This window comes from Wasmannia auropunctata, unplaced genomic scaffold (genome assembly GCF_000956235.1).
Source record: "Wasmannia auropunctata unplaced genomic scaffold, wasmannia.A_1.0 LD335994.1, whole genome shotgun sequence".
Taxonomy (NCBI): domain Eukaryota; kingdom Metazoa; phylum Arthropoda; class Insecta; order Hymenoptera; family Formicidae; genus Wasmannia; species Wasmannia auropunctata.
Window position 1 is genome coordinate 9,497 of NW_012026896.1, and position 26,200 is coordinate 35,696.

The 26,200-nt window shown below is 43.2% G+C and overlaps 4 protein-coding genes and 1 long non-coding RNA gene across 7 annotated transcripts; 3 read left to right on the plus strand and 2 right to left on the minus strand.

Moving 5' to 3' along the window:
• The first annotated feature begins 305 nt into the window (after positions 1-305).
• LOC105453779 (peroxiredoxin 1) lies at positions 306-5,913 on the plus strand. Its single transcript, XM_011695979.1, has 4 exons — positions 306-791; positions 3,834-3,986; positions 4,414-4,722; positions 5,557-5,913. Exons 1-4 carry the CDS (start codon positions 652-654, stop codon positions 5,699-5,701), a joined length of 747 nt encoding a protein of 248 aa, XP_011694281.1. The 5' UTR covers positions 306-651; the 3' UTR covers positions 5,702-5,913.
• A 777-nt stretch (positions 5,914-6,690) lies between these two features.
• On the minus strand, positions 6,691-7,242 carry LOC105453778. The gene is made up of 2 exons (XR_974916.1): positions 7,153-7,242; positions 6,691-6,929 (listed from the first exon to the last, which is right to left on the minus strand). It is a non-coding gene; the product is annotated as an uncharacterized LOC105453778 (long non-coding RNA).
• Positions 6,849-11,562, plus strand: LOC105453777 (synaptic vesicle 2-related protein-like). 3 transcript variants are annotated; one of them, XM_011695976.1, is made up of 10 exons: positions 6,855-6,938; positions 7,177-7,338; positions 7,559-7,721; positions 8,048-8,169; positions 8,660-8,898; positions 9,779-9,942; positions 10,292-10,539; positions 10,939-11,098; positions 11,230-11,345; positions 11,414-11,562. In XM_011695976.1, the coding sequence occupies exons 1-10, from the start codon at positions 6,902-6,904 to the stop codon at positions 11,470-11,472; spliced, it is 1,470 nt and encodes a 489-aa protein (XP_011694278.1). In that variant the 5' UTR covers positions 6,855-6,901; the 3' UTR covers positions 11,473-11,562. The 3 variants fall into 3 exon arrangements, with proteins under 3 accessions (XP_011694280.1, XP_011694278.1, XP_011694279.1); XM_011695978.1 differs by lacking the exon at positions 7,559-7,721 and having other exon boundaries at positions 6,849-6,938; XM_011695977.1 differs by lacking the exons at positions 6,855-6,938; positions 7,559-7,721 and having other exon boundaries at positions 7,159-7,338.
• Positions 11,563-16,952: 5,390 nt separating this feature from the next.
• On the minus strand, positions 16,953-18,601 carry LOC105453776. Its single transcript, XM_011695975.1, has 2 exons — positions 18,274-18,601; positions 16,953-17,925 (listed from the first exon to the last, which is right to left on the minus strand). Exons 1-2 carry the CDS (start codon positions 18,520-18,522, stop codon positions 17,248-17,250), a joined length of 927 nt encoding a protein of 308 aa, XP_011694277.1. The 5' UTR covers positions 18,523-18,601; the 3' UTR covers positions 16,953-17,247.
• On the plus strand, positions 18,534-25,326 carry LOC105453902. Its single transcript, XM_011696182.1, has 9 exons — positions 18,534-18,582; positions 19,009-19,381; positions 19,774-20,043; positions 20,561-20,787; positions 20,897-21,049; positions 21,338-21,884; positions 21,963-22,042; positions 22,511-22,786; positions 23,201-25,326. Exons 1-9 carry the CDS (start codon positions 18,534-18,536, stop codon positions 25,324-25,326), a joined length of 4,101 nt encoding a protein of 1,366 aa, XP_011694484.1.
• The last annotated feature ends 874 nt before the right edge of the window (positions 25,327-26,200 follow it).

A 26,200-nucleotide genomic window follows, 5' to 3' on the forward strand; every position in this document is an offset into this window, starting at 1 on the left:
TATATAGAAACCAAGTCATTGCCGATTGTTTCGACTTCCGGATCTGACCGCCCCGGCAATCACATTCGTGAGTTATTATCTTATTGCGCGCCAGTTATATTGGCATCTCGCCCTTACTCTTAATCGTCCGCCGAAAACTGACACGGGCGGTGAGCCGGTCTCTCTCCATGGTCCGCGCGCTCCCTATAGTCCCATTTCATGCGGCCACGCAGCGCGCCGAATGGCGCTGAGTGCCGACGTGACATATCGGAGTCCCACAGAGCAAAAATCTTTCCGTCGCGTAGCATTCCGCTACTCCGCACGTCAAGCGCTCTGATTGGAGCACACTAGCTACTCGAGTCGAGTATATAAGCAGAACGCTACATAATAGGAAACTTTTTTCTTGTCGGACTCCGACGTGGTCGCGTCGGCACTCGGCAGTAGTAGTACGGACACGCACACATTTTATTTGGGATAGTCTACTGACTGTCTACATAGATGACACTTATACAATAGTTTACGTTGTCTACACGTAAACGTAGAATATTATATTTTACGCGTAGATGCACAACCCTGGTCAATTGTGCCGTGCATGAGTTGACGCAGTTAGAGCGGTCGACCGCTAGATGTCGGGGTTGTTGCCGACGCCGCTCTTCTTTGTTGCACATATATATGCAGCGGTCAATACTAAAAGGTTCTCCGTCTCCGAGACCGGTCGCCGGCGAGTACTCACTCGTACTTCTCGTTCCCTTCTTGTCGCCGTTGCGTCTTTCTGCACGGATCGCCGTCTTTCTCCGAAGAAGCTACTCAAGGTAACCATCGTCATTCCGAATCAATTGTTCGCCGTTTGTCACATAATTTCCGACGGAAACGACATTTTGTCCGAGACGGGAATGGGAGAGCGAGCGACGCCGGACGATCGCTCTAGATTCGGTCGCCTTTTTTTTTCTTTGTCCGAAATCAACGGTCGACATATCCGGCGGCTTATCGGACGAACCCGGGCGAAACTAAGTTCGCGCGTTATTGTGATGGACGTACGACGGCAGGATCCATCCGAAAACGCAATTACGTAATTCGGAAGCTTCCTGCCTCCGACACACGTAGCCTCGTCTCTCGCCAGTCCTCTATTTCGCGTGAATTGCGCTCTATTTCGCAAGACCCCGGAGGTCACCGAGAGAGAGAGAGAGAGAGAGAGAGTGATGGAGAGGATTCGAGATCGCCACAACTATTTGGCGTCGTCATTATTCGACGAGTCACGACAGAACGAATCGCGTCGACTTGCGATTCCCATCGAAATGATTTAACGCAAATTATCTCGAGGAAATAATTATCCCTCTTGAATGAGGATGCTCTAACAAAATCACCCGCGGCGAGATTCAGTGTCGGCTTGGGAAAAAAATGTAAATTACATACGTGTTACCGTCTTTTTACCATTAATTTTATTTTGCTTTCAATATTTTGAGAATTTGAAACGGAAAACGGAAAGTGCAGTCATGCGATTGTCATTGTTTCTATAATTAATATCTGAATTTTATTTAATAATTTGACTCGTCCTGTAAATCCTCTCCATCATAAATCGTCTGAAATCACTTTCATTGTCTGTGGAATATATTCTATTCTGACGGAAAAATTTGTATATGTGCATCTTTCTTGGAAACATTTACGTTTGCGTAAGCGCAGTGAGAGAGAAACGTCATCGGTACGGAATTTATGACAGATCTTTTTTTTTTTTTTAACGGATTTCCGCGTTCTATCGTTGCGCGAATTAACGCAATTTCGACTCGCTGCCGGCTTGCCTGGCGTACGCGAGAGAGCGGATATCAATTGCATTCGCCGGCACGTATCGCGTATGGATTTATGCGCGGTAATCTCCATCAGGCAACGTCGAGCGAATTGCCGAACAATTACCGTACAGATTAGCCGTACAGATTAGCGGTATTGTTCTCCCGTGGGAATTTCTTCAAGGCCACGGTGGTTATCGAACGAGAAGGCGCAAATCGAAATTAACGAGGTTTTGACGGCGACGTGAACAACAACGTGTGAGGAGCAACAAATCTGGATGCCAGATATTTACACATGTTTCAATTTATTATATCAATCGCGTATGCGATATAATAACTTCATATACGCAATTATACATAATCTTCACATATTGTCTACGTAATTTACAATTTACAATTTCGTCGAAGTCTAAAAAAAGAAAAGAGAGAAGTCGCCTCCTAATCTTAAATGTCAATTAAGATCCACGTTGTTTCACGGCGTTTTCACGACTTTCGGTAATTGCAACATCCGTTGCAATTACTAGTAAAAATTTAACTACGCAAAAACTTAGACGTCTATCTGCTCCTTTAAGCTGAAATAAAAGGAAGGCAAGGTTGCGGTTATCGCTGAGTGCACATTATAGCCGGAGTTACGCGAGCTCGAAATGGAGCCGTTTAACAAAGAAAAGTTTCGCCATAATGCGAGGTCGTCCGATTAGACGAAGTATCCCTTTTTTTTTAGTGCTTCTTTACGCCAATGAGTCGCTCCTTCACAAGCGAAGCACTTTTCCTCTCGCGATTCCTTTGTACATACATGCATACGTGTGGTTTCCTTTTTATTCTTTTCTTCTCTCTCATACGAAACCTCGGCTTATACACATGTGACCGTTGCGCAATCCGAGGTCTCACCTGGTGTCCCAGTTGAATCGATCCCTCCGTATTCATCCTCGATTGGTCCTTCCGGGAAATGCTCTGAATCCAATCTTCCGCGAAGCCGCGTCACTCGTGCATTATACTGTAGATTGAGAATTAACCCTTTGATGTTAATTGTCGAGTTAATTTTTAACGCTTTTTAATATTAATTATCGAATTAATTTTTAATGCTAATTTATGCAGAACCAGCCGGAGAGCGCTATATGTAAATTTTAATTCGGCGCCCAGTGTGTCAATGATATATTACTGATTTTGTAATAAACTGACGTGCGAGATATACAAATAATCAAGCCGATTATTCATAAAACTTTGCACGTGGCTTCCCCCCCCCCTCCAAATCGACCCTTCTTGTTTAAATATAAAATTTATATTTACATACTCGCGCGGTTTCGCGACGAATAAATTCGTTATGCCTAATCAATTCTGGTTATTTTCTGGCGTTTCTGCGTCATCGAGTTTTTTTTTTTTTTTTTTTTCGAGCCACGTTCGTTATTCCTTATTCATGCATGGTTTCGTTTGTCGCGCGATTGACATTTTAATATTTATTGGCTCGTCATCTCAAACGGGGAGAGATAACGGCACACACGTGTGCGTGCGAACTTGACGATGTGCGACAAGTCGCGATACACGCGAAACACGCGAGGATCTTTACATAAGTTATCGTTGAACAAACGTTTAGCTAAGCGGCGGTATTTTACCGGAGAGCTTATCGCGCGAACCCACTCGTGCTGAGTGCTGACTTAAAACGCTGCTGATTACACTTACGAATTACTCTAATCTCAAGTACGTTCTCCGCGAAGCGCAATACATTTCCGCCATGGTATTTCCACCGAAATTCTTATCGCGCGACTCGCGGAAGCTTGGCCGCACACGTTCAAGGTCGTGTTTTTTTTTTTTTGCAGAAACAAGTTTTCGCAAATTGTATCACTCGGATTCTGGCGATAAGCGAAAGCTCGTGGTGTAACGTTGCCGTCGAATTTATCGCGCGGGCATGCTAGATGCGGGTTTGTTGCGAAACTGCCGCGCGAGAGTAGAGATAAATTAAAAATAATAATCGCGTGCAACGATTTGCTGGAAATAATAAGTCGTATACGTTATTCATATGCATAGTAGTTGCCGTTGTGGGATTATAGAGTTTCTCTGTGTTTCTCTGTGTTGTAGCTACAAAGCAGCAGCAATCATGCCAGTGCCTGAGCTCCAGAAACCGGCGCCCGCTTTCACCGGCACCGCTGTCGTGAAGGGACAATTCAAGGATATCAAACTCTCCGACTACAAGGGCAAATATGTTGTGCTCTTCTTCTACCCGTTGGACTTGTAAGCACGTCACGATCACCTAGGCGGGAGAGTATAACGAGACGGTTATGCAACTCGCAATTGCCGCTGTGCGAGAAGTATCGTGTAATTGCTTAGCATTTACATCCAGAAGTACTCTTTAGCTGATACATTTTAAACGATAACAAAGAGATACGTGTTCTACATTCTGATACAGATTCGTAAAGCAGATTTTTAAATCGTGGTTCGTCACGTCGGGTTTAAAGCGATTTACGTTACGCGTTTAATTTAAATTATAATTGACAACTGGTTGCGATATATTTAACAAAGAAATATTGACTGCTTAAAGATTTGCATTTGTAGGAAGTAAAAATCACGTTGCGCATCTTGCCAAGATGAATAAGAAGTAGACAATTTAGACGGGCTGCCGTTTGGACTATGATTGCATAAGTATATATTTTGCCCGCAGCACTTTCGTATGCCCGACGGAAATCATCGCTTTCTCCGACCGAGCGAAGGAATTCACCGACATCGGCTGCCACGTGATCGCCGCGTCCACCGATTCCCACTTCAGCCACCTCGCGTGGATAAACACGCCGCGCAAGCAAGGTGGTCTCGGTGAGATGAACATCCCCCTGCTGGCGGACAAGAGCAGTAAGATCGCCCGCGACTACGGTGTGCTCGACGAGCAGTCGGGAATCGCCTTCCGCGGACTTTTCATCATCGACGACAAGCAGAACTTACGCCAGGTCACCATCAACGACTTGCCCGTAGGAAGGTAAGGCTCTCGCTCGATTATTGAAAGAGAAAAATTAATAAAAATTTATTTTGTGCCTTGACAGTATAAGTTTAGAATTGCCACAGATCTGGAAAAGTCAGAGAAATTTAAACTGATCAGGGAAAATTTGGAAAGATATAAAAGAACCTGAAATTTTGAACTTTGCTCACAATTTCCTTAAAAGGATCATTTATTTTATCGACAAAGTTCAATAATTTTTTTGTACAATGTTTTTGTATGTATTGCTTTTTCTTATTTGAAAATCCTTTTCCACAATCAAACACTAGACAATAACAGAATGAAATGATTTTGTATAAAAATAAAAATATTTTCGAAAATTACGATTTTCTTCGAGACTTTTCTCTGTCATCGCAATCAAAAATATTCTGAATATTTAGCGATATTAAAGAAATGTCTATAGAAATAGTTTTACTTTTACCACTGAGTTTTTGTTTGGTTTTCGAGCAAAATCCCCGCGGAAAATTCAGTTATACCAAAGGAATTTTTTTTCTGTAGTAATGCATAACATCAATGTCAAAGCGATGTTAATAATTTATTGGCCTGAATTTGCATTTAGGATTATATTATATTATTAAATTTCTAAATTTATATTGCTTCTAATAATATAAGTTACCTTTCTTGTAATATGTATTTTCTAAACATTAAAATTTAGAATTATATATTTGATTATGGAAAAGTCAATTTCAAAATTCATTTTTTGTGGCAACCCTGAAGTTTTCAGAATATAGCATTCAACATAAGATTGATAGTAATAATTGAACGCAATTTTATCGCTAATAATACTAACGATTTTATTCTACATATTAATTGCAGATCCGTGGACGAAACTCTGCGTCTGGTCCAAGCATTGCAGTACACCGATAAGCACGGCGAAGTTTGTCCAGCCGGCTGGAAACCCGGCAAGAAGGCTATGAAGGCCGACGTCGTTGGCTCGCTGGAGTACTTTAAGGATCAATAGATAATAAATTCATACTGATGTCTTTTCATACTATTAATTACACTCGTGTGTATGTGTGTTTTGTACTATTTCGTTGCTGTTCGAGTTTGACATATTTACTTCCGTTTTTATTTAGCACAGTTAGATGATATAACATATCTGACGCGACTTTCACGTCGCGACCTTCACATTGAAGTATCCGTCTTTAGTTTAATAAACGGATTTATTTTCTATACGTTCTTGAAGAATATTTTTATCGCACACTCTATATGATATATCCGCATGATAAATGAATTATGAATCATATCTATATTAAGTACGTGTCAAATGTGCACGTAATTGGCGATACAGATCAGTGATAACGAGTATCAATGCGATTAGGAAACATTGAATGAGCTTAGCGGAACGAAATTTTTGATAGGAAAATACTCAAATGATTTGAATAATATCCCCAAAATCTGTTCAAAATTAAAATTGCAAATTATCGGAAATATCTCCTTATTTTTTATAGTTTTGGCAGTTATAATTGTCAATATTTGTCTTTATTAATCCCGTGTTGTAACTATAACACAACAAAAATAGATATTCGCTTTAACATCAAATCTCGGAAGATACTTTGATATGTTTAATTGTTTCTGCGATGCATTTGTCAGTTAAGAGGACAATTTTTATACATTATGGATCGATTACTCATAAGACTTTTACAACTGGAGCAAATGATAAAATTGAAAAACTTACATTCTAAGCTCAAAATTGCATCTTAAACTATCCACTAAAGAAATATATATTATACAAAGGTTTAAATTAATAGAAAAACTTTTGTTTAATAGTTTAACGTTTTTTTTTTAATTTGAGGAAAGAAAATTTACATAGATAACCGAAATAATGAGGAGCTTCAAGCTATTTTCTTTAAATGTAAATATTTTCAAATGTTTAAAATTGTCACTCTGCACCAGTTTTGTAAGACATCTTATAACACAATCATACTAAAATATTAATTACAGAACAGCTTAAGAAAAGTATTAATTTATATTTTAATGAAATTACATAATCATGCGTCTAATGCTTATTCTATTTATATTTTACTAGTTAAACATAAAGATCTGCGAGAGAATCGAGCTGGTAATTGCAGAGAACTTCATTTTAGATTAGATATTTGATTTAATAACCTAATCTTCGGCGAATTTTCTTCGCTGTTGCGATAAGATCGTCACGTGTGGCATGAGTGACGATTGCGAGACTGCAATAACTGAAACAGGTATGGATGAGCGAGTAATTCGACAAAATTATTTGTGTTATTTCGGAAAGATAGCTTATCATTGCGTCACATAACATTTCCGGACACAAAAACCTGTTTGTAATGAAACACGTGATACGTGACTTCGACATTGCATAATACTTAATTATGATAAACCTACATCTGCGAAAAATAATTAGTTTTTCTAGATAGAGAAATATCTAAATGTACATACTTTAAATTTGCGAATTTAATGCAGGATGGGGTATCTGGCATTACTTCATCGTCGCTCTGTGCGGCCTACTGTCGCTTGCGGAAGCGAACACTTCTCTGACTGTTCCCGTTTTGGCACCGCTGATAGCGTGCGATTTAAAGCTCAACAGGGATCAGGCCACAATGCCTATCGCCACTTCCAGTTTCGGTACACGATATCAAAAATTGCTACATTAATGACTCATGCCGGCATGTTAAATTAGTAATTTAATCAAATTGAAATTAAATTATTCTGTTGAATTATTAGTTAAATTCCAATGCAAAAAAACGGAAAATATTAAAAATATATAATTTACATATCTCGTCCATTATGTATAAAAACTTCAATTTATCGATTTATGTTTTTTCTTTTAATGTTAATCATGTAGGAATGGCAGCAGGTGCTTTTCTGTTTGGAACTATATCAGACGTTGCAGGTCGCAAAAAATTAATCCCGATTACTTTGGGCATAGTGTTTTGCGCTTCGGCTGCTCTTGCCTTCGCTCAAGCTAATTTCTTTATAAACCTATCAGTATTCATGTTGGGACTCGGGTAATTTTCTATCTTTTTATAACGAAAAACGATTTGTAGAATTTTACGATATATATATTAAAATGATAAAAAATTGCGCGCGATACGTTTTACGTGTTTAAAAAAAATTTTTTAACTGTTTACTTATATTTTTATTATATTAACATACATTTTATATTTAAAATTCTTTGTCATTTTTTATCAAGAAAATGATATTTCTGCTTGTATTTTTGGTATGCAAAAAATACTGCGGAAACTACGTCATATAGATTATGCATTCGTAATTGCACGAAAGCGCGCATTTCATTTCATCTTATGTGTAATAATTGCGTCATTGACATTCGTAGAGTGGCCGGAAATAATATCGTTCTGAGAGTTTATCTCGTCGAATGCCTACCGATGAGAAAGAGAGGAACTTGTTTAGCAGTAATCGACATGTTTTGGATAGTCGGCTATATATCAGCTTTAGGTAATTGAATGATTTTATTAATAATTACGCAATTTTTGTTAAAAAATTACGTTAAATTGATTAAACATCTTTAATTCATAATTTTAATTTATTTTTTATTAAACATGTTATTTTTCTAATATTAAAATTTTAAATGTAATTTCAGTGTAACCGTAAGAAAACGTCGATTACTGAACATTTACATACCTTAATCCTTTTTTTATTTTTGCATCAATTATTTATTTTAAAAAATACAACGACGATCCTTAAAAATAATTCTATTACACATTTGTTATGGCTCAGCATTAGCGAGATATGAGAAAATTGGAAGGTTTAGTTAAATAAGAAGCAATTATATTTAAATTTATTTAACTTATTAAAATAATTGTCTAATGACTTATCGATATTTGTGGAAAGATTTTAAATGTCATCAAATACATTACTGAAATTTTCAATCGAGCGAGACATTATTATGTCGAAAAATCTCAGAGAGATTCCTTTGTTCGGAAAGGCATTTCCTGGTCCATGATGCCGTCCGTCATACGCATGCTGGGCAAGCAATTCCGGCCGAGTTCCTGGCGAGTACTCGCCATTGTCTGCGGCACGCCAAGCCTGGTGATCGCCTGCACCTCGGGTCTTCTACCGCCGAGTCCCCGACACTCGTTGCACCGTCGACGGCTGGGACAAGCGCTCACGGTGCTCGAACAGATGTACGCCATCAATAATTCGAAGCACGCCGATACCTACCCGGTACGACGACTCGACGCACTCCGTCGAGGATCTCATTATTTCCTTAGTCCATTTCCAATCCTCATTTGCCATCGTTCAAGTCCTGAAAGGGCGATTCTGTAAGCTCGATTTGTGAGAAAAAATAAAAAAGAAACAAACAGAATTCTAGATACGAAATATAAAACAATATAGATATAAAGATTAGAAATTATTTATCAACACAATTAGGCAAATTTTAATTACGAAAACGCAAATAGCGGTCTAAAGCGGTTCTTCATGCTTGATATAATATAATATGTGAATCTTACAATTTTTATTTCAGTCAAACTGTGCGTCGCATAACTGTCGAGCTTTAAAACGTAGCTCCAAACTAAACAGTTCGTAATATCATAATTAAATTGTCAAGGCAATCTAATAATTCGATGCTTATAGAGAGCATCTAAAATAACTTATTGCGAAAAATATTACCTCAGCTAGGATTTTTCGCAACAATTATTTTCACAGAATTTAAAAAGATGCTCTATATTCTCTATAAGCATCGAATTATTAAATTGCCTTGGCAATTGTAATATTACGAACTGTTTAGAGCTACGTTTTAAAGATCGACGATTATGCGATGCGCATTTTGCCTCAACCAACAATAAGAATTGTAAGATTCACATATTATAATATTATCAAGCATCAAGGATCGCTTTGTGAAGTGCTGTTAGCGTTTTCGTATCTTAATTGTTTGTAACACTTCGTGATCGATCTCGCGGTGATACTTAAATTTTAATTAGATGGAAAATGAATATCTTAATTGATGATTAGAGATGAATAATATTTATTTTTTGATATATTTTTTATATTTTATTCGTGATGATTCTTCTTTATTTCTTCGGAATTGTTCTTCGCAAGCCAGGTCAGAGATTTGGAAGGCCTCGTGCGTCCAGACGACGAGGATGAAGCTGGCATTATTCAAAGGTACTTCACGAAAACCTGGGAACGGATTCACAGAGTGTACAAGCCTCCGTACAAGCGGGTGACACTGTGCGGAATGTTAGCGTGCCTCTTGCACTTTCCTGGGTAATAAAGGCGGTTCCTCTGTAAGTTATAGTTGCTTTCCATTTACATAAAAACTCAGATAATTCTCATTTGTGACGTCGTAACTCAGTTGAATGCACGTTCCTTTTTATTCTGATAAGTGAGAGTCAACTGAGTTTTTATCTATAATCTGCACAATTTCGAGACCGTGTGCTTTACTGATTGTGAGTCTTGTTAACTCACATTAAAAGCGAGGTATAAACCTTTTATACGCGATAACTTTTCATCATCACGTAACTTTAGACTCAGTATCACTTGTGTAAAAATGGAAAGCAACTAATCTGTCATCCGCGCTCCGATTGCAAGGGGAATCACGAGAACGATGTTTAAGATTCGCTTGGCTCGCTCTGTGGAACACGCACGTTCTCCAGGAAATGGCAGAGGACCACGTGAACGTCGTGGGCGGGAACGGCACGTGTCGCGTCGACGTCCAGAGCATGGCGTTGGATTTTTTGCGAAGCTGCGACGAGGTGAACGAGGCTCGTTTCGAAATGCTGTCGCTGATATCGCTGGGCTACGTGCTGGGAGAGACGTTGCTCGTCCTCGGAATCGACGTCATTGGCAGAAGGTCGTGCTTAAGTAAGCACCTATAGACCTAAACGATCGTCAAGGATCACTGTCGCTATTAAGATCATTCGATCAAAATTTCATTTAATTGAATATAACAATTCTGTATTTATCTAAAACGTTTTCTAAAATTTTCACTTTTCAGGTTGTTATTTGACTTAAAAACTATTTAGACAAAAATTAAAATTTAAAGACCGACAGTCGGCTCCGTCGCGCAGTTTACGATAGCTAAAATTTGAAAGGTTTAAAAATTTTAAATATATCATTAAGCAATCAACGTCTAGCCTTGATCGTATTTAGCTCAATTTTTTTATTCCTTATTGTAAAAATTTTTTTTATATAATCGTGAAAATATATACTTTAATATACATATTTAATATATAAAAGGATCTCTTCTCTGATTGCCTTCAGTACTTTCGGGATTGGCGGGTAGCCTGGCCTCGCTCACGCTTATTTTCCGATTGCACCACACGATACGTGTAACTCTCTCGTCGATTTTCCTGGCCGCTTACGCTATCGGGCGCACGACGACGTGCGTTTCGCTGCTGGAAAATTATCCCACCGCTCTGAGGTAGGTCGCGCGAAACGGTACGGCCGGCACGTATCCGGCTAATCTTAGACCGTCAGACGCGTTTTCGGGAATCAAATGTTTGCGAACGCGACGCGTACATAAAACTCGTAGTTTCTGGTACCCGGTTCCAGGGGCACGATGATGGGTCTGACGAGGATACTTCCCCACTTGACGGCTTTCGCGCTGCAGCTCTCCCTGAGGACGACCTGCCTGCTAAGTATAATCGTCGCGTCGGCCAGCTTGATGGGTATACGAAGAAGCGATCGTTATTACGTTTCTCATTTATGCCACTATTAAATATCAAATATTTCGCAGGTGCGGCGATCGCGATGCTACTGGTGCCCGATTTAACCAGATTGCCGATGAAGGAATAATTCGAACTTCTGGAAATGCATGAAAGGTGCGTTTTCTCTACGAGCGAAGCGGCGGCTGTTTTTCTCGAATAAAATTTTATTTTGCATGCATCCCTCTTTCCTTCGTCAGTGTCCATCAGCGTTGAATAATTTGTTAATTTGCAATTATTTCTGAGTCAGAATTATCGATTTAATATCCCGCTCTTTAAGTACAGGTCTCAGGAGATCTCATTATATTTTTCGTTTTCCTAATGGACCCACAATTCTTAGCGATCTCGCGAGCTTCTCTCCGCCGCAGGGTTCTCTATCGCGCGGCGAAAGTAGCACGGGCGAGCTTTATGATCGGTAGCGTCATTCCGCGGCGCTTATAAATAAGGACCGCACGATCGCGTCTTCCCGCCGCCGCCTTCCCGTCTATTTTCGACGGGAACAGGAAGAACGCTCTCGCTCACGCGAGCAGTCGCGCATGCCCGCCTGCCGACGCCGAGACGGGAGTCTCGGCGTCGCGACGCCTTTGCAACTCGTGCGTGTATTCAATACACGTACACGCGCGCACACACACACGAGCATCCGCCGTAAATACATACGGGCGAATGCTCGTCACCGAAAATAATTCGGCGCGCTATCGCCGAAGTCTCGAAACGCGCGGCGTCCGACGAGCTTCTCGCTCTCGCGGGCGAAGAGGCGACCTCGCGAGGTCGCGCGGAGCGGATTCCCGTCGCCTTCGGAGGCCGTTCGCGAGGGCGAAACGTTCGGGAGTGAACACCGAGAACGCGAATCCGCGATTTCAGTCGGTGATCGAATGCAAAAATAAAAAGAAGAGAGAGAGAGAGAGAGAAAGAAAGAGAGTGCCGTAATCTCTCGCGTGGACGTATGTAATCGCGACCCGATTAATTGAGACGCTTCGTTGAGAGAGCCTTTCAATACTTTATTGTAACATTGATGTACGTGGGTGATAAAAAGTAGTATACTATCAGTTTCTATCGACTATAATTTTGAAAAAAGGGCCCTACGATGGAATAAATTTTTAGAGTGAAAAAAACGGAGACAATAGGCGTAACGTCACTATCCTCTCCGGATAAAGCAACGTGGAAGAAATTTGGGCGGACCTCTCGTAACAAAGGAAACGTGCGCCGCGTAAAACAAAGGTGCTTTTTTGATCCGCATAAATAGATACTTAAACAGATATTTGACATTATCGCAGCAAATGCTACAGTGAAATCTAGTGAGTTCTTTTAACACATTAAACTACGAAACATCATCACGTTCGAGCGGAAATAAAGAAAGGAACCGGTGAAGAAACTTGATGGAGCAATCGTGTGAAAATTATAGAAAGCGTAAATTGCCGGCGGAGAGCCTTAGTGCCAAATAAATAAAGAAAGAGATTGATGTTTCTTCCTTGTACTTTTTGTGCTTTTCTAGCTCTCGTGTAGCAAGAGAGGGAAAAGCGCGTCGGAGAAACGCGCGTTCGTGCATTCGGGCCCATTACCGCCGCGTTTCGCTTCCCATAATATTTATACGATCGGATGTTTACCGGAGGAATCAACACTTCGCTTGTACCATCAATTTATAGATCGCATTTCCGTCTACGCGCGGGAGCGTACAGAAACAAATCTGACAAAGAACATTTATTATGGCACAAACATTTGGACGGAAGGTATTCGGATCTTTTCGAGTAAACCGGCGTAAGCGAAATATACCAGTGGCATAAAAGAAATACGTAATAAAATTCTTTTAATCGAAGAAGCTCGCTACGCGTAATAATGACGAAATAAAAAAAAACAGTCTACGAGATCGCGTAACAAGATACAAAGATTTCGATATTACAGTTTTTATATTGCGATTTTTTAGTTTACTGAAACAACGAGGTACGGAATAGAGTAAAATTATCAAAATTGAAATAAATATTTAAGATATAAAGGCATTAAAATCCGAGAAGATATCCGGTGCGCGAATCCAAGTTGCGCGAATTTTATGGACCGGCGTAACGGCACGTTACGGCGCCGTTTCGGTGAAACCACATGAAAGATGACAGCGTCGTTAAATTCCCATAATTGTCGTTCGTTAAATATCGCCTGTCGCGTTCCGCGGAATATCTAGATCTCGCGTCTCCTTCGCTCCGGCAATCCGTTCAATGGCGAAAGATAATGCCCGGCCGGCCGAGGAATCCGGCGCGCTCGAGGCCGAGAGGAAGCCGGGCTGCCCGAGTCGCAGCTCGCGAGATCAAAGAGCAGGAGCTGCTGCAGCCAGGGTCAAGGACAAGCCCGAGGAGGGTCGACTTCCGACCCCGCCCCCGGATCCGCAGTTGCCGGTCGCGCTCGCACGGGATCATCGTACGACGCCGGGGGTGACGTCGTCCCGCGACGAGGAGGAGGAGGACCTCGCGGCTTATCTCGGCGAGCTCGGCGCGTCGCCGTTCGACGGCCACTCGTTCGACTACGACAACACCACCACCACGCCGAACTCGGCGACCTCGGCGATGGGCGGCGACGCGACCCCCTTCACCGAGGAGGCGTTCGAGCACCTGGACCGGTTGTGCGCGCTGACGGAGCAGATCCTGGAGCTGCGCGCGCGCAGCTCCGAGCACTTCCGGCGCGTGCGGGGCCTGGAGCGCGCGAAGGTGCGGCGTAGCGCTAATCGCCGGCTGGAGATCGCGCTGGCGAACGGCGAGGAGCTGCACCATGACTTCGCCGACGAGGACACCGGCTTCGCGGAGTCGCTGCTGGACGCGATGCTGTCGAATTGCCGGGACGCCGCGTCCTCGACGCCGCGGCGGAGCGAGCGCTCGAGCGTGCGGTCGTCCGCTTCGAGACAACGAAGCCGATCGCTCGCGCTGGCCGAGCAGAATCTCGGCTCGCGCCTGGTCGAGCGAACCGGCGGCGACGCGGACAAGACGAGCGCCGCGAGAAACGCCGGTCGCAATAGCGTCGGCGGCGGCCCGAAGGTCAGCAAGTGGACCAGGGTGAAGGCGGCCTTCAAATGGGAGCGCGCGTGCACGAACGATCTCGCGGACATCGCGGAATCGGACGCGGCGCCGGCGACCACGTCGCCGATCCCGACGACGAGGTACCTGCGAATCCCGGACGCGACCACCGCCGGCAGCTGGAGCACCGGATCGGCGGCGCTGTCGCCCTGCACCAGCGAGCTGTCCAGCCCGTCCACGCCGATCGGCAGAGTATCGTCCGCGTCGTCGTCCAACGACGATGTGTTCGACGGTGAGAATATGCGTCTGCTATATTTTCACAAAGCGTTCTCCAAAGTAGACGTTGCATTATACATTCATTAATTCGGGGGCAATTTGGTTTAGAATGGAAATTTCGAAACTATAATATCGGAGTCGTTTTAAAATTAAGGGTATTCGCGGATCAAGCTTCAAAATTGTAAATTGATAATTATAAAAGCTTCTGATCAGCCATAAGCAGATTGTTGCTTAATAGAGGATTATCGTGGTATTTAATAATGAGACAGCAAATTCGATCTCAAACTTGCAGGTAGTAAACGTGTTCGATAATTAATTGAAAATTTGACGCAACAAAGATATCGCGCTATTCTTATCTTTTTTGTCAAAATATCATAAAATTATTTCTCTGTACAATGAAAAATTTTGCATCTTTGCTATAAATAGGTCAATAGGAGATTATCCTAATATAATTAAATATTTTTTTAGATTCGCGCAAACATATCTTGAATTATCCGGATCGACAATCGCCTTTCGGGAAGGATGATAAAAAGAGAGACGATCCAGATCGGTACGGTCGATCGCTCGATCGCGACACTTCCGTCACCGAGAGCGCCGATTCCATAGAATCTCCTACTGAGGTAACATCAAAATAGAAAAAATCTCATAACTCAATTGCAGCATTTTGCAAATATCATATGAATTTTTATTCTTCCTACCACGTTGCGTTCCGTCGTCACAAAAGAACGTCGCGTCGGCGACGGTTCGCATCACGAGAGCAGCAGTTCGATAAGAACGTCTCGCAAAATTCCTTTTTCGCGACACGAGCATGGCGCGCGTTATACATATGTACAAGTGTCGGCTTAAAAATATCCACGGCAACACGCGCGTACGACCGCGCCCGTTGAATTTCTTTGATCAACGCATCGCGAGCGTATCCGTTAACAGACAGACGGTTCCATTCTGAGGCGAAGAGACGGTCCCCTGGCTAAAATTGCTCTCGCACATTCGTATAACCGAGACTGTCAATCTCTTTGTCAATTGTCGCGATATTTAAATTAGAGCGAGTCCGACGTTTAACGCGCCAAAATGTAATTTGTTTTTTCTTCTTTCAAGCACAAAACATTTAAAATTGTTTTTTTATTTAAAATATGAATTTATTTTATATTTATTATTATCTTATATTACACATATTAATGAACGGGTATTGTTTGTTGTTGATTACTCTCGTAATTATACTCTATTTTTTATGTAAAAGAAAAAAATGATAAGAAATCTAATTTTATTGCGTTGAAATTTTTCTGTTCTCTCAATCAGGCCAATCGCGGTAAGCCACTGATTCGCATTATATCGGACGCGGATGCGACAATGCACGCTGCGAGCGGGAGAGATCCGGAAGTGTCGCTGAAGAGGCCGACGCCGACCCTGACGATCACGATACCGTCGAACGAGGAGGAAGTCAGAAGCTTGTCCTCGCCGGAATCGACGTCTCCGCTCCCGTCGAGCGCGCAGGACTCCGGCGGGAGCTCGCCGCAGCGTCCCAGGACGCGACCGGACGTTTTGAACCTGAGGGAATTCAAACGACAGGTTTGAACGAGCGAAGAGATTTGTACAAGTCTCTCGTGTTTGCGATATAGATTTCGCGATCCTGTATTTTCGTATTTGCTGTCGTCACCCTTAAATATAGACTTAATCGTCGCCGTCGCGGAAAAGGCTGACTCCGTTCGCTCCGAAACTGAAACAGAGTCTTTTCTTTTCTTTCCGTCTTCGCGTTGACGGGGGACGCGTCGCCGCACGCGGCATTTGGAACGAAATATGCCGTATTCGTTTACGAGGGCATAAATAACGCTGTAAATAACGTTTCCCTCCGAATTCCATCCGCGTGCTTTCCCTTGCCAAACGACGTCTCGTCACGGACGACGTCGTCACCGTGACACGCAGAAAATGTGATGTTTGCTTCCAGTATTCGACGATCGAGGAAGCAGTAACGCCCGCGCCAAAGATACAACAGCAAGATTCGAAATGGAACAAGGTCAGACGCGCCTTTCTGACGAACGCCACCTTCAGCGTGCCTCCGAGCCCGATTAGAGTGGTCGCGCCGCAATCGTTCGCGAATGATGGTGAGATAATTCAGCAAATTCTCCTTCCCGGAGAGCGCAATGTTAAATCAACATACATTCTGCGAAATCTGACGAAGAGCTAACATTAGTAATGGTATAGCTACTAATCGCGAGGAAGCTACTAATACAAAGAATCTAAATCTGTAACATGTACAATTCTATTTAATTAAATCTCTCAAAAGCCTGAGGAAATTTTCAGCAGATTTTAGAATCCCACGTCTAGTAATTTTATTGCTGATTCTCGCGAAATCTTTTACATTTTTCTGCCATAAATCTTCATTTAAAAGAAACATATTATGTGTATCCAATCACAAAGGCGCGCGAAGATAAATGGTTCCGTTACGCATTTATTTCCGAAGTTCAAAACAAGCGGGACCAATTTCTTCGAATTATTCACAATTTCAAGAGCGTCGGATTAACTAAATAATTAATTTAAAATTAATTATTCGTTACTTATCGATTTTAGAGTTTGTCTAACAGCTCGCTTGTACTGCCTGCCTATTTCTTAGTTCCACGTTTTTTCCGTCGCATTTTAGACTTCTTCAGCTGGACGATACATTTTTTCATCAGTCGCAACAAATCCGTCGTCTTTTTGCGATTTATCTCTATCGTTTCCTGCGTCGTGATTTCGTGCGTTCTTAAGACCGTCTCGCGAAACTTGGCGATCTCCTTGAGCTTGCGACAAGCCTCCTCGTTCATCCGATCGAGCATCCTCGTCGCTTCGTCCGATCGCTCCTTCGTACATCTCGCGAGATCGAGAGGAAGATCGTGCTTGCGACACGCGACGAGATTCTTCTCAGCGCTCTCGACGGAATCCGACACGTCGCTTCGCAATTTTGCCAGCATGGACGCTATACGCTTCTCGTTCGGACCGATCGCTCGCTCCACAGCGTCGAAGGAACGTTTTATCTCGTCATTGAGCAGCAACGTCTTCTTTCGCATCCAGATGCCATAAGCACCGTTCAGTTTCATCACTTCGTCCAGTTTTCCCGTCGTCTTCGTGAGGAGATATTCCAATTGTGTCGCTCGAGTGGCCCTGTTGCTATCCAAACGACTCTTTACGTCGTTCGCGATCAATTGCGTCTCATCTTCCACGAATTTTATCAGATCTTCGACACGGAGCTTTAGGCATTGTCGTGCCTTTATGTAATCGTCACCGATTGTAATTGCTTTGCACTAAAATTTATGACGCTTTATGAAATGACATTAATAAATTGATAACATTATCGTATACTTTTAGATATTCTGAGAATATTTTTTAGAGGCAGCGAGATTTCATTTTTACAAAGCAGTTCTTATTAAATAATCGAATATTCAAATTTATGATTTCTCAATTTTTGATATCGATTAATTTAAGGATAAATTAAATTCTTTTTATACAAAATTACTTTTTTTACATAAATAATTTGCATGTTAAAAGATTTATATAATAAAAGTTTCAATCAAAATTTGCATTTAACCTATTTGCGCACTTTTTTAAAGACGTTTGAGAAAGAGTTAGATTATAATTAGCTTGAGATTTACTTCAGGCTTATTGTTAGACTTGGAAAACAACTTTTTACAGCAGAGTTGCGCGAACGATGGCTTGGGACATTGTTCGAGCCTCTTCTGGTATTGTTTGCGGGTTAAACGAATTTTATTTTCCAGCGGTTCTGGCCACTCGATAAATCTGCCATTTCGTGATACTTTTTTACTGAAGTGATGAATGGGCAATGAATTTCTCGCAATATTAGTCAGAATTTGACAGCATACTTGAAAATTTTTTGGCAACATGCCACTCGCACATGTGTCACATGTTGCTCTTGTCAAAACAAAATAAAAATAGTGAATTGTGTATGTCCTACATGCGTGACAAACAAAAGACTCTAATTTGATTTAAAGAAATATATATTAATGCGTATTCAATGCAAATACACACATTATCAAACATAAAGTATAATAAGAAAAAAAATTCTCAAGAATCTCATTTTTATGAATAATTCATGCTTATATCGTTTAATGTAGTGTGCTGCAATTATTGCTATTAAATGCACTTTGTGGGAATAGCTTCAATTTAATCTACGGATGTCATTATCTTTTTTTAGATCAATGTCTGTCATTGAGTACGAATAATATAAGCTCTTTTATTGCTAGCTTTACGAGTTCCGCTTGAAAACATGATTAATTCCGCCCGCAAGAATCGCGAAGATCTCTTAACCCTTCCGCATGTTTATCACGCGCTTCTCGTCGCCGCATAAAATGTCTTCGTTGTAAACGCAGATACGCGCCGAGCTCGCAGCTGTAGCGAAAGCGTCGAGGATCTCGGTAAAACCGCGGTTGCAGGTACCAACAACAACGGCAATCATTATCGGGAGGCGCGCAGGGATTACCAGGCGCTGCGGGAGAAGTTCGGCGCCGAGTTTCAGCGGAAGCTGATCGAGTGGGAGCGGCTGAAGGGCTCGCAGAACGTACGCAACGGCCTGCCGTTGAACGAGGAGCGGCTCGCGCCCGAGTTTCGCAAGAAGCTGCAGGACTGGAAGCGCGCGAAGAAGGGCCGCCGGTCCAGCGCGGCGATCGAGCAGCAGCGCGTCAGCCGTCGACGGCTGACCGACTGGCAGCTATGGCGTTCCTCCTCGTCGAAACCTGAGCCCAGGTGTTACGGCGTACGTTGATCTCCATGAGCAGTCGCGTGAAAAATAACAAACATCTCTCGGGGAAAGAGAAGGCTTCTTTAGATAAGGATCATCAAAGCTGTAAACTTGTAAAATTTGGAACGACTTGTTACTCAAAATACGCGAAACCTTTTTATCTTTTATTATAATACGATAATTTTCTAATTGAGATTTTTAACTTTTATTATAATACGATAGTCTTCTAATTAAGATTTTTAATCGAAAACTTCGCGCGAATGAAAGATCTTTCTCTGCGATTAATGCGGTATCTACATGCTTTTTCATCTGATTCATGACATTTCTGAATATTTTTCACGCGACAGAAAAATCAGGGCTCGATCGGCTCGCGCGGGAGCTGCGCGAGTATCGGCAGCGCGGCGAGCTTCGGTAGCGACGGGAGGCAGCATCTCTGCGAGGATTTTATCAAGAGGATGGAGGCGTGGAGGAGGATGAGCGAGGCTGCGTGCCGAGGTGGCGAGCGACCGAAGTCACCGACGGCGAATCGCGTCGCGTCCGACGACATCGACGAAACGGAGTTTCTCGCTTTGGAAAAGCTGCTGCTGCTGTTCGGACAGAGGACCAGGATGGAACTTCGGGAGAGCGACGCGAGGCAGCTGAATGACTGCTTCGATGGCGATTCGAGGTACGTCAGTTCGCGGACGACGTAGAATATATCTGACAGTTATTGCGCTTATTATGACACAACACAGATCTGCAGTTATCGCTATTAAATGCAATTCGCCGAAACAGCTTCAATTCAATTTACGGGCGTACGTCACTATCTTTTTTTAAATCATCATCCTATCAATATGCTGTAGAGAAACAGATTTGCTTCATTAAAATTGTTTCTGAAAATTAGGTATATTGCTGCGATTAATTTTTGATTCTAAAATGCATAGTCTTGTAATAAGGATTTGCATCATCTAAAGTAGAAAGATACAATAAGACAAGACAAAATTAAGCCTTCAAATTTTGTTTGCAAAAGCCAAAAGCGCGCTGAAATCAAAACTTTAATTTTCTCGTCGTGAAAGACATAATTTCTAGATTTTGCAAAACAATAATTGTAATAAATCATTTTTACCGCATATCTTTATATCTTAAATAAAATGATTGAAGCTAATCGCGTTTTGCAAATTATTGAGTTTTTCGATTGATTCAAGATTCATGGCTGCATCTCGAGGTGTAAGCTGCGGTAACGAAGTGTTGATTCGCACGTCCGTTGGCTCGTATCGCTTCGAGGGTATATCTCGAGAATTTACGAGAAAGCTGTACGACTGGGAGAAGTACCGCGGGATATCACCGAGGTCCTCCACGTTCCGCCTCTTGGGGCCGGGCTACACGCCGTTCGCGCAAGATTCGGACGAAGCTACATTGGCAGAGTCAAATACGACGGGTAAGCTTAAATATAATTTTGAAAAAAGCTTGATATTCTGAAGTGACGGCTGCTAGAATACTGTTGCTCTGCCCTTGTAAAGGCAAGAATCATGCATTCCACTGGACCCTGAAGCGATCCAAGTCCGACGGCAGCGTCTTCGAGGGCAGCCTTCGTGACGAATCGTTCACGCTACGTCGCTCCGCGAGCCTTCAGTCTCTCGCCTCTGCAGACAAGCTCGAAGACGACACTCGGATGGACGTCTTACCCGTCTCCAGTAAGTATAATTATTCTACCAACGATTTATCCTTAACATTCTTAATATTCTTTGACGTTTTAATATTCTCAAACTCTGTTTGACATCATTAGCTAATCGCAAACTTAATTTTCAAAAGTGTAATTTTATATCCTTAATTATTTACACTTAATTTTACAATGCACTTCACTTTTACCCATTTATTTTTGATTTATCTAAATTTCCTACATGCTTTATGATACGTGCTGATTTCATATCTATAATTTTCTATCAGTTACCAATAATTTATAATATATTTACTTGTCGCAGATAATTCACAAGGGATCAAAGACTCAGAAGATATGGCGGTAGAGGACTCTGAGCCAGAGGCGATGATTGTCGACATAGAGGACGTTATCGAGGAGACCGCCAGCCCCTTGGCGGGAGTGCAGCCCCATCAAACGCCGGTGTACTCCGTCGCGGCCAGCGAAACCACCAGCATCGCCGTTCCCCTCGGCACAGTCACATCGAGCCACGAGCCCTCGCCGGTGTTCCTGGTAAAGTCCGAGGAGGATAAGGACCGCGAGCGATGGAACGGCGGAAAGATCGGGCCGCAGACTTGCTCGAGCGAGAACAGCCCGAGTCCGGAGTACTTTCCAGTGTCCGAGGACTGGCGCGGGAGGACGACGTCTCCGGACGAAGACAAGCGAAACTGGGGACCAAGCTGGTGCAAGGAGAGCAGGGAGGACGACGACTCCGCGGGATGGACCGAGAAAACGCGGCGCTCGATTCCGGATTCCGGCGATTCCGTGAAGTCCGACCGCTCGGTCGGGTGGAGTCGAGACACCTGGGACGAGTCTGGCGACGAAGCGAACAGGTAAACCCGCGAGTCAATCTCCTCAAGAAGTCGTCATTTTTTGACAGTTGCGTAAAAAATCGTGTGATGTGTTCTCAGAGATTCGCTGGGACTCGACTCGCCTTCCGCCCTGATCTGCTCCGAGAGTAAAAACGACGCAAGGAAAGAAGATTTCCTCGGTAAGATATTTTAGATACCAACTTGTATTTTATTTTACAAAATTGAAGTTTTTAATTATTTTTTTCTTTCGGGATATTTTCTAAGTGTATCAATTTCTTGTAAACGTATACGCCTTCCGATATTCCGATTTTAGAAGGTGACAACACCGGATCTACTCGCTCTAGGAAGAGTCTCGAAATCTCATCGACGGCTTCGAATGCGGAAGAATTTATGGTACATTTAAAACTAAAATTCAATCTTACTTTAATTTTACTTTAACGTATTAATTTTGCACGTTTATCTAACTTTAATATTTCTCGCGCGAAGCATGAAAACACGATAGATAAAAAAATAAATAAATCGCCTGTTCTCTCACGGGTAAAGCTGCTTAAGCCGCTCGTCAAGATGTCCGCAAGACATTCGAGTCACTGCGTCGAGGCTCAAACTTTTTGGAAAAGTAAGTTTTATCATAGCGCAATTGAAATTAGAGTCCTGTCGGTACAACCAGGACCCACCGCGCACGTGCGAGGGGATGGACGAGACGTGCAGGGAGAAGATCGAGGATCTAGCGGATGAATCGTCGTACAACGAGCGGACGAGCGATGCGAAGAATTTCCGAGATGACGAAGACGACGCGAAGGCCAAACGGGGAGAGATAATTTCCAGGGAAGATTTTTGCGCTTATCAATTAGCGACAACGGTACCATCACCGGACTGCCGTGATTCCGAGGAAACCTCACCGAAATTATCGAATTTAAATTCAGGTAAATCCATATCTTTCAATTTTATCAGTTTTATCGTGCTCTGCCTTTTATCGATTTTTATTCTTACAAAAATCTCGCGATAAATCTTCCATTGCACGGAAAGAAATGACTTATTGTTAGTATTATCAGCTGAATATCAGTAGCTAGTTCGAATTTTTCTGTAATAAAAGCGTACTTTAATAGGAATAGCTAAGAAGGTGGCATACGGAAAGAATGATTTTGCTAAAAGATTTGTTAAACATTCCTCAATAGAGTTAGCTAAACGTCATTTGATTCTAGCAGCAAATATTTCTTTGTTGTAGCGCCTAAATTTTTAAAACTAACAAATTGAGCTTTGGCATTAACAATATTAGCTGTTCCTATTTTAAAGATACATTTTAGCTGCGCTGACTAATCTTTTCTCTGCGTGTGCAGACGATAACAGGGATAACAGGGATACGTTGGAATGCCATGGTGTCGACAGCGAAAGTGAAGCTTCGGCACATTACGAGAGCTGCGGTTCACCTGAGTTGCAGACCGACGTGGACCGGCACTACGAAATTCTCACGTTTAAAACCGATACGTGCGGCAACGCGATGGACAGTCGTTTGTACGAGCCAGTCGACTATCAAATATGCGGCCCCTCCTACGACGACGTCGACGTAGGAGGAAGCAACGGCGCAAGAGAGATTTCTTCGAGGTTACCAGAAATGAAGAAATCAAAGTTTCCTTCGGAAACTCCAAGAGGTTTTTCGATCAACTCGACCGTTCAGACCATCCCCGTAACGGTCTCCAGGAACAGCGAAGAGCGCTGCCTGGAGAGAATTCTGATCAACAATGAGACCTTGAATAAGATAATCGTGCCTACGGCATGCGCGGAGAGCGGGACAAGATCCGTGGAGAGGATTCGCGATCGTTTCGCGAGCGCGAATCGCCGGGACGAGATCGCGACCGTCGGCGACTGCGCGTCTAACAACAAGAAGACGATTCGCGATCACCAAGTCGAGTGTCAAGTCAAGAAGGACGGCTCCGCCACCCGAAACGTCTTCGTGAAGACGAAGCGCATGATTTTCGGCCCGTTTCGTCGATCGGAGGACCGACCGTCCTCGAGGAAGCAGAGCGACGGCTCCGTTGACGGTCGGCCGCCGCGCTCGTCGAAATCCAAGAGCAAGTCGCGATCGGCATCGCCGAAGTTGTACCGGCCGGACGTTCTGCTGCGCGTGTCGTCGCTGCCGTGGCCGCTGCGCTCCGCGTCGAAGGACCGTGAGACTCCCTCCGCGGCTGAGTCCAGAAGAAGCTCAGCAAGCAAGGCGGAGGACGCAGTGACGGCCCGGGAAAAGAATTCACCGTGCGACGAGATTAAAGTGGATAATAAGAGATCGAACAAACAATTCAGCAGCAACAAAGAGCTACCATTCATCGATGTAGATGAAGAAAAAATTCGTCAGTTAGACGCGGGGTTTGCGACCACGCCGATAAACGCGTGCTCAACGGAACGTGCTTCTGCACGAGTTTCCGAGCAGCTAGAGAAATCGAAAGTAGCGATGATGATCGAGCGGGATCAAAGCGCGTGTCGAACGCGGAGCGAGTTTAAGTACAGTCACACGCCGGATGATGTAGAACGCGATAGAATCAAGTGTAGTCAAGAAGCGCAATTCGAAGGAAAACGCGACGGGAGAAGAACCCGCAGCCAGAAGCGAGAAGAGGATTGGCAAGAGGAGGTCAGGTTCGGCCGGAAGCGGGACGAGGCGAGGCAGCAGGACGAGAATCACGCGGTACCGTCGGACTTGATGCACAAGCTCAGGATACTTTCGGACGCCGCGGCGAGGAGAGAGGGACGAGCGACGACGGCGGAATCCTCCTCCGTGGTCAACAGCTTGGAGTCGCGTTCCTCCAGAATACGGCGTGCCAAGGAGAGCTTCCTGTCGCGGCGAGGCGGTCCCTTCTGCCGCTCCGTGACGGAACTGTCGGAGGCCGCTGCGAATCCGGAGGATCCATGGAGACGGACGTCGACGATCGCGGAGATGTCGGGCTTGAATGAGATCGCGGTGGCTGCCTCGCGTTCGGAAGAACTGGAGGACGCGAGAAACCGAGCGGAAACGACGACGTCGAGTGCGGAGCGCGACACCGCGACTTCGGAGGAGGACAAGGTCGACGCGCGAAGCCAAGCGGGAGGAGATCGCGCGATCGACGGTCGAGCGGATTCGCTGGTGAAGTCGGCGAGCGCCGGCATGATCAACGTGGATCCCGACACGTTTGATCGGCTGGCGACGGTCGATCGCGGGTGCGAGTCCCTGCCGAGGGCGATCGCGAAGCGCCGCGACTCCTCGAGTCCGCTGGCGAAGTTCGTCGGCAAGCTGAAGCTCTCGCGATTAATTCGCGCCCGGCACGTCGACGGCGGTAGCATGAGCACGATCACGACGTTGTGCAGGCAGAGTCTGTTGATCGACATGCGAAACGATCCCGGAAATCGACGGAACAACGAGGCTGATGATGATCAGAATGAGGATGATACTGACGACGATCGTTCGGATGCATCCTCTAGAACGATTCACGAATGAATCCGCTCTCTAAACGAGATTATTTATGTATTAATTATTCCAGGTATCTGTGAATTTTTTTAAAATCTGTTTCTCTTTCTTATGTTTCGTCTTCTTATAATAAAAAAAAATATTAATCTTCAGTAATAGAGTAGCCTACGAAGCGAATTACGAGGTAACGAATAATTAAATGTCTTAAGAGCTGTATTTGTTAATTGAATCGCATGCTTAAACGATAATAGAAAAGATGATACTTTTACAAAGAACGCGTATCATGGCCGACGTTAATCAACTTGCAAAGCTGATATGCAAATAACATACAGTCGTCTCTCTAAACGATATCTATGTATTGCGCTCTTATTTTATTTAGTCAAATTCCTCCATCAATTGAATATTAATATTAATATTTAGGTAATTTATTTATTAACAAGAGAACGTTGAAGCACACTAATGATATTAAGTTATGAACGATTTAAAGAACTCTTCTGGCGAATTAAGCTTCTTGGGAATTAATAAGTAACAAAACAGTTTTTATATTCGTAATGGCTATTTATGATGAACCACTTAATTAAAATAAAGGTGATGCATAAAAGATTAATGCAATTTACGGCATAGTTTGATTTTACAACGTGGTACTTCTTATCAATTCCTTTCTTACAGTTTTTTTTTGGTATCAATTAAAGCATATCTATTTTAATCTCAGCGTAATCATTCAGTGACATATTCTGCGAGTACACGCCTCGCGCAGAATATGCCACTATCACTCGTGTCGAATCTCGCGAGAATCTTGCGAATGGATTCGTCATACTTTTGAAAAAGGAAAGAAAAATTTACAATTCTAATTATTGTATATAAAATTACGCAAAAATCGTTGCCTCTTTTCTAAATAATGCAT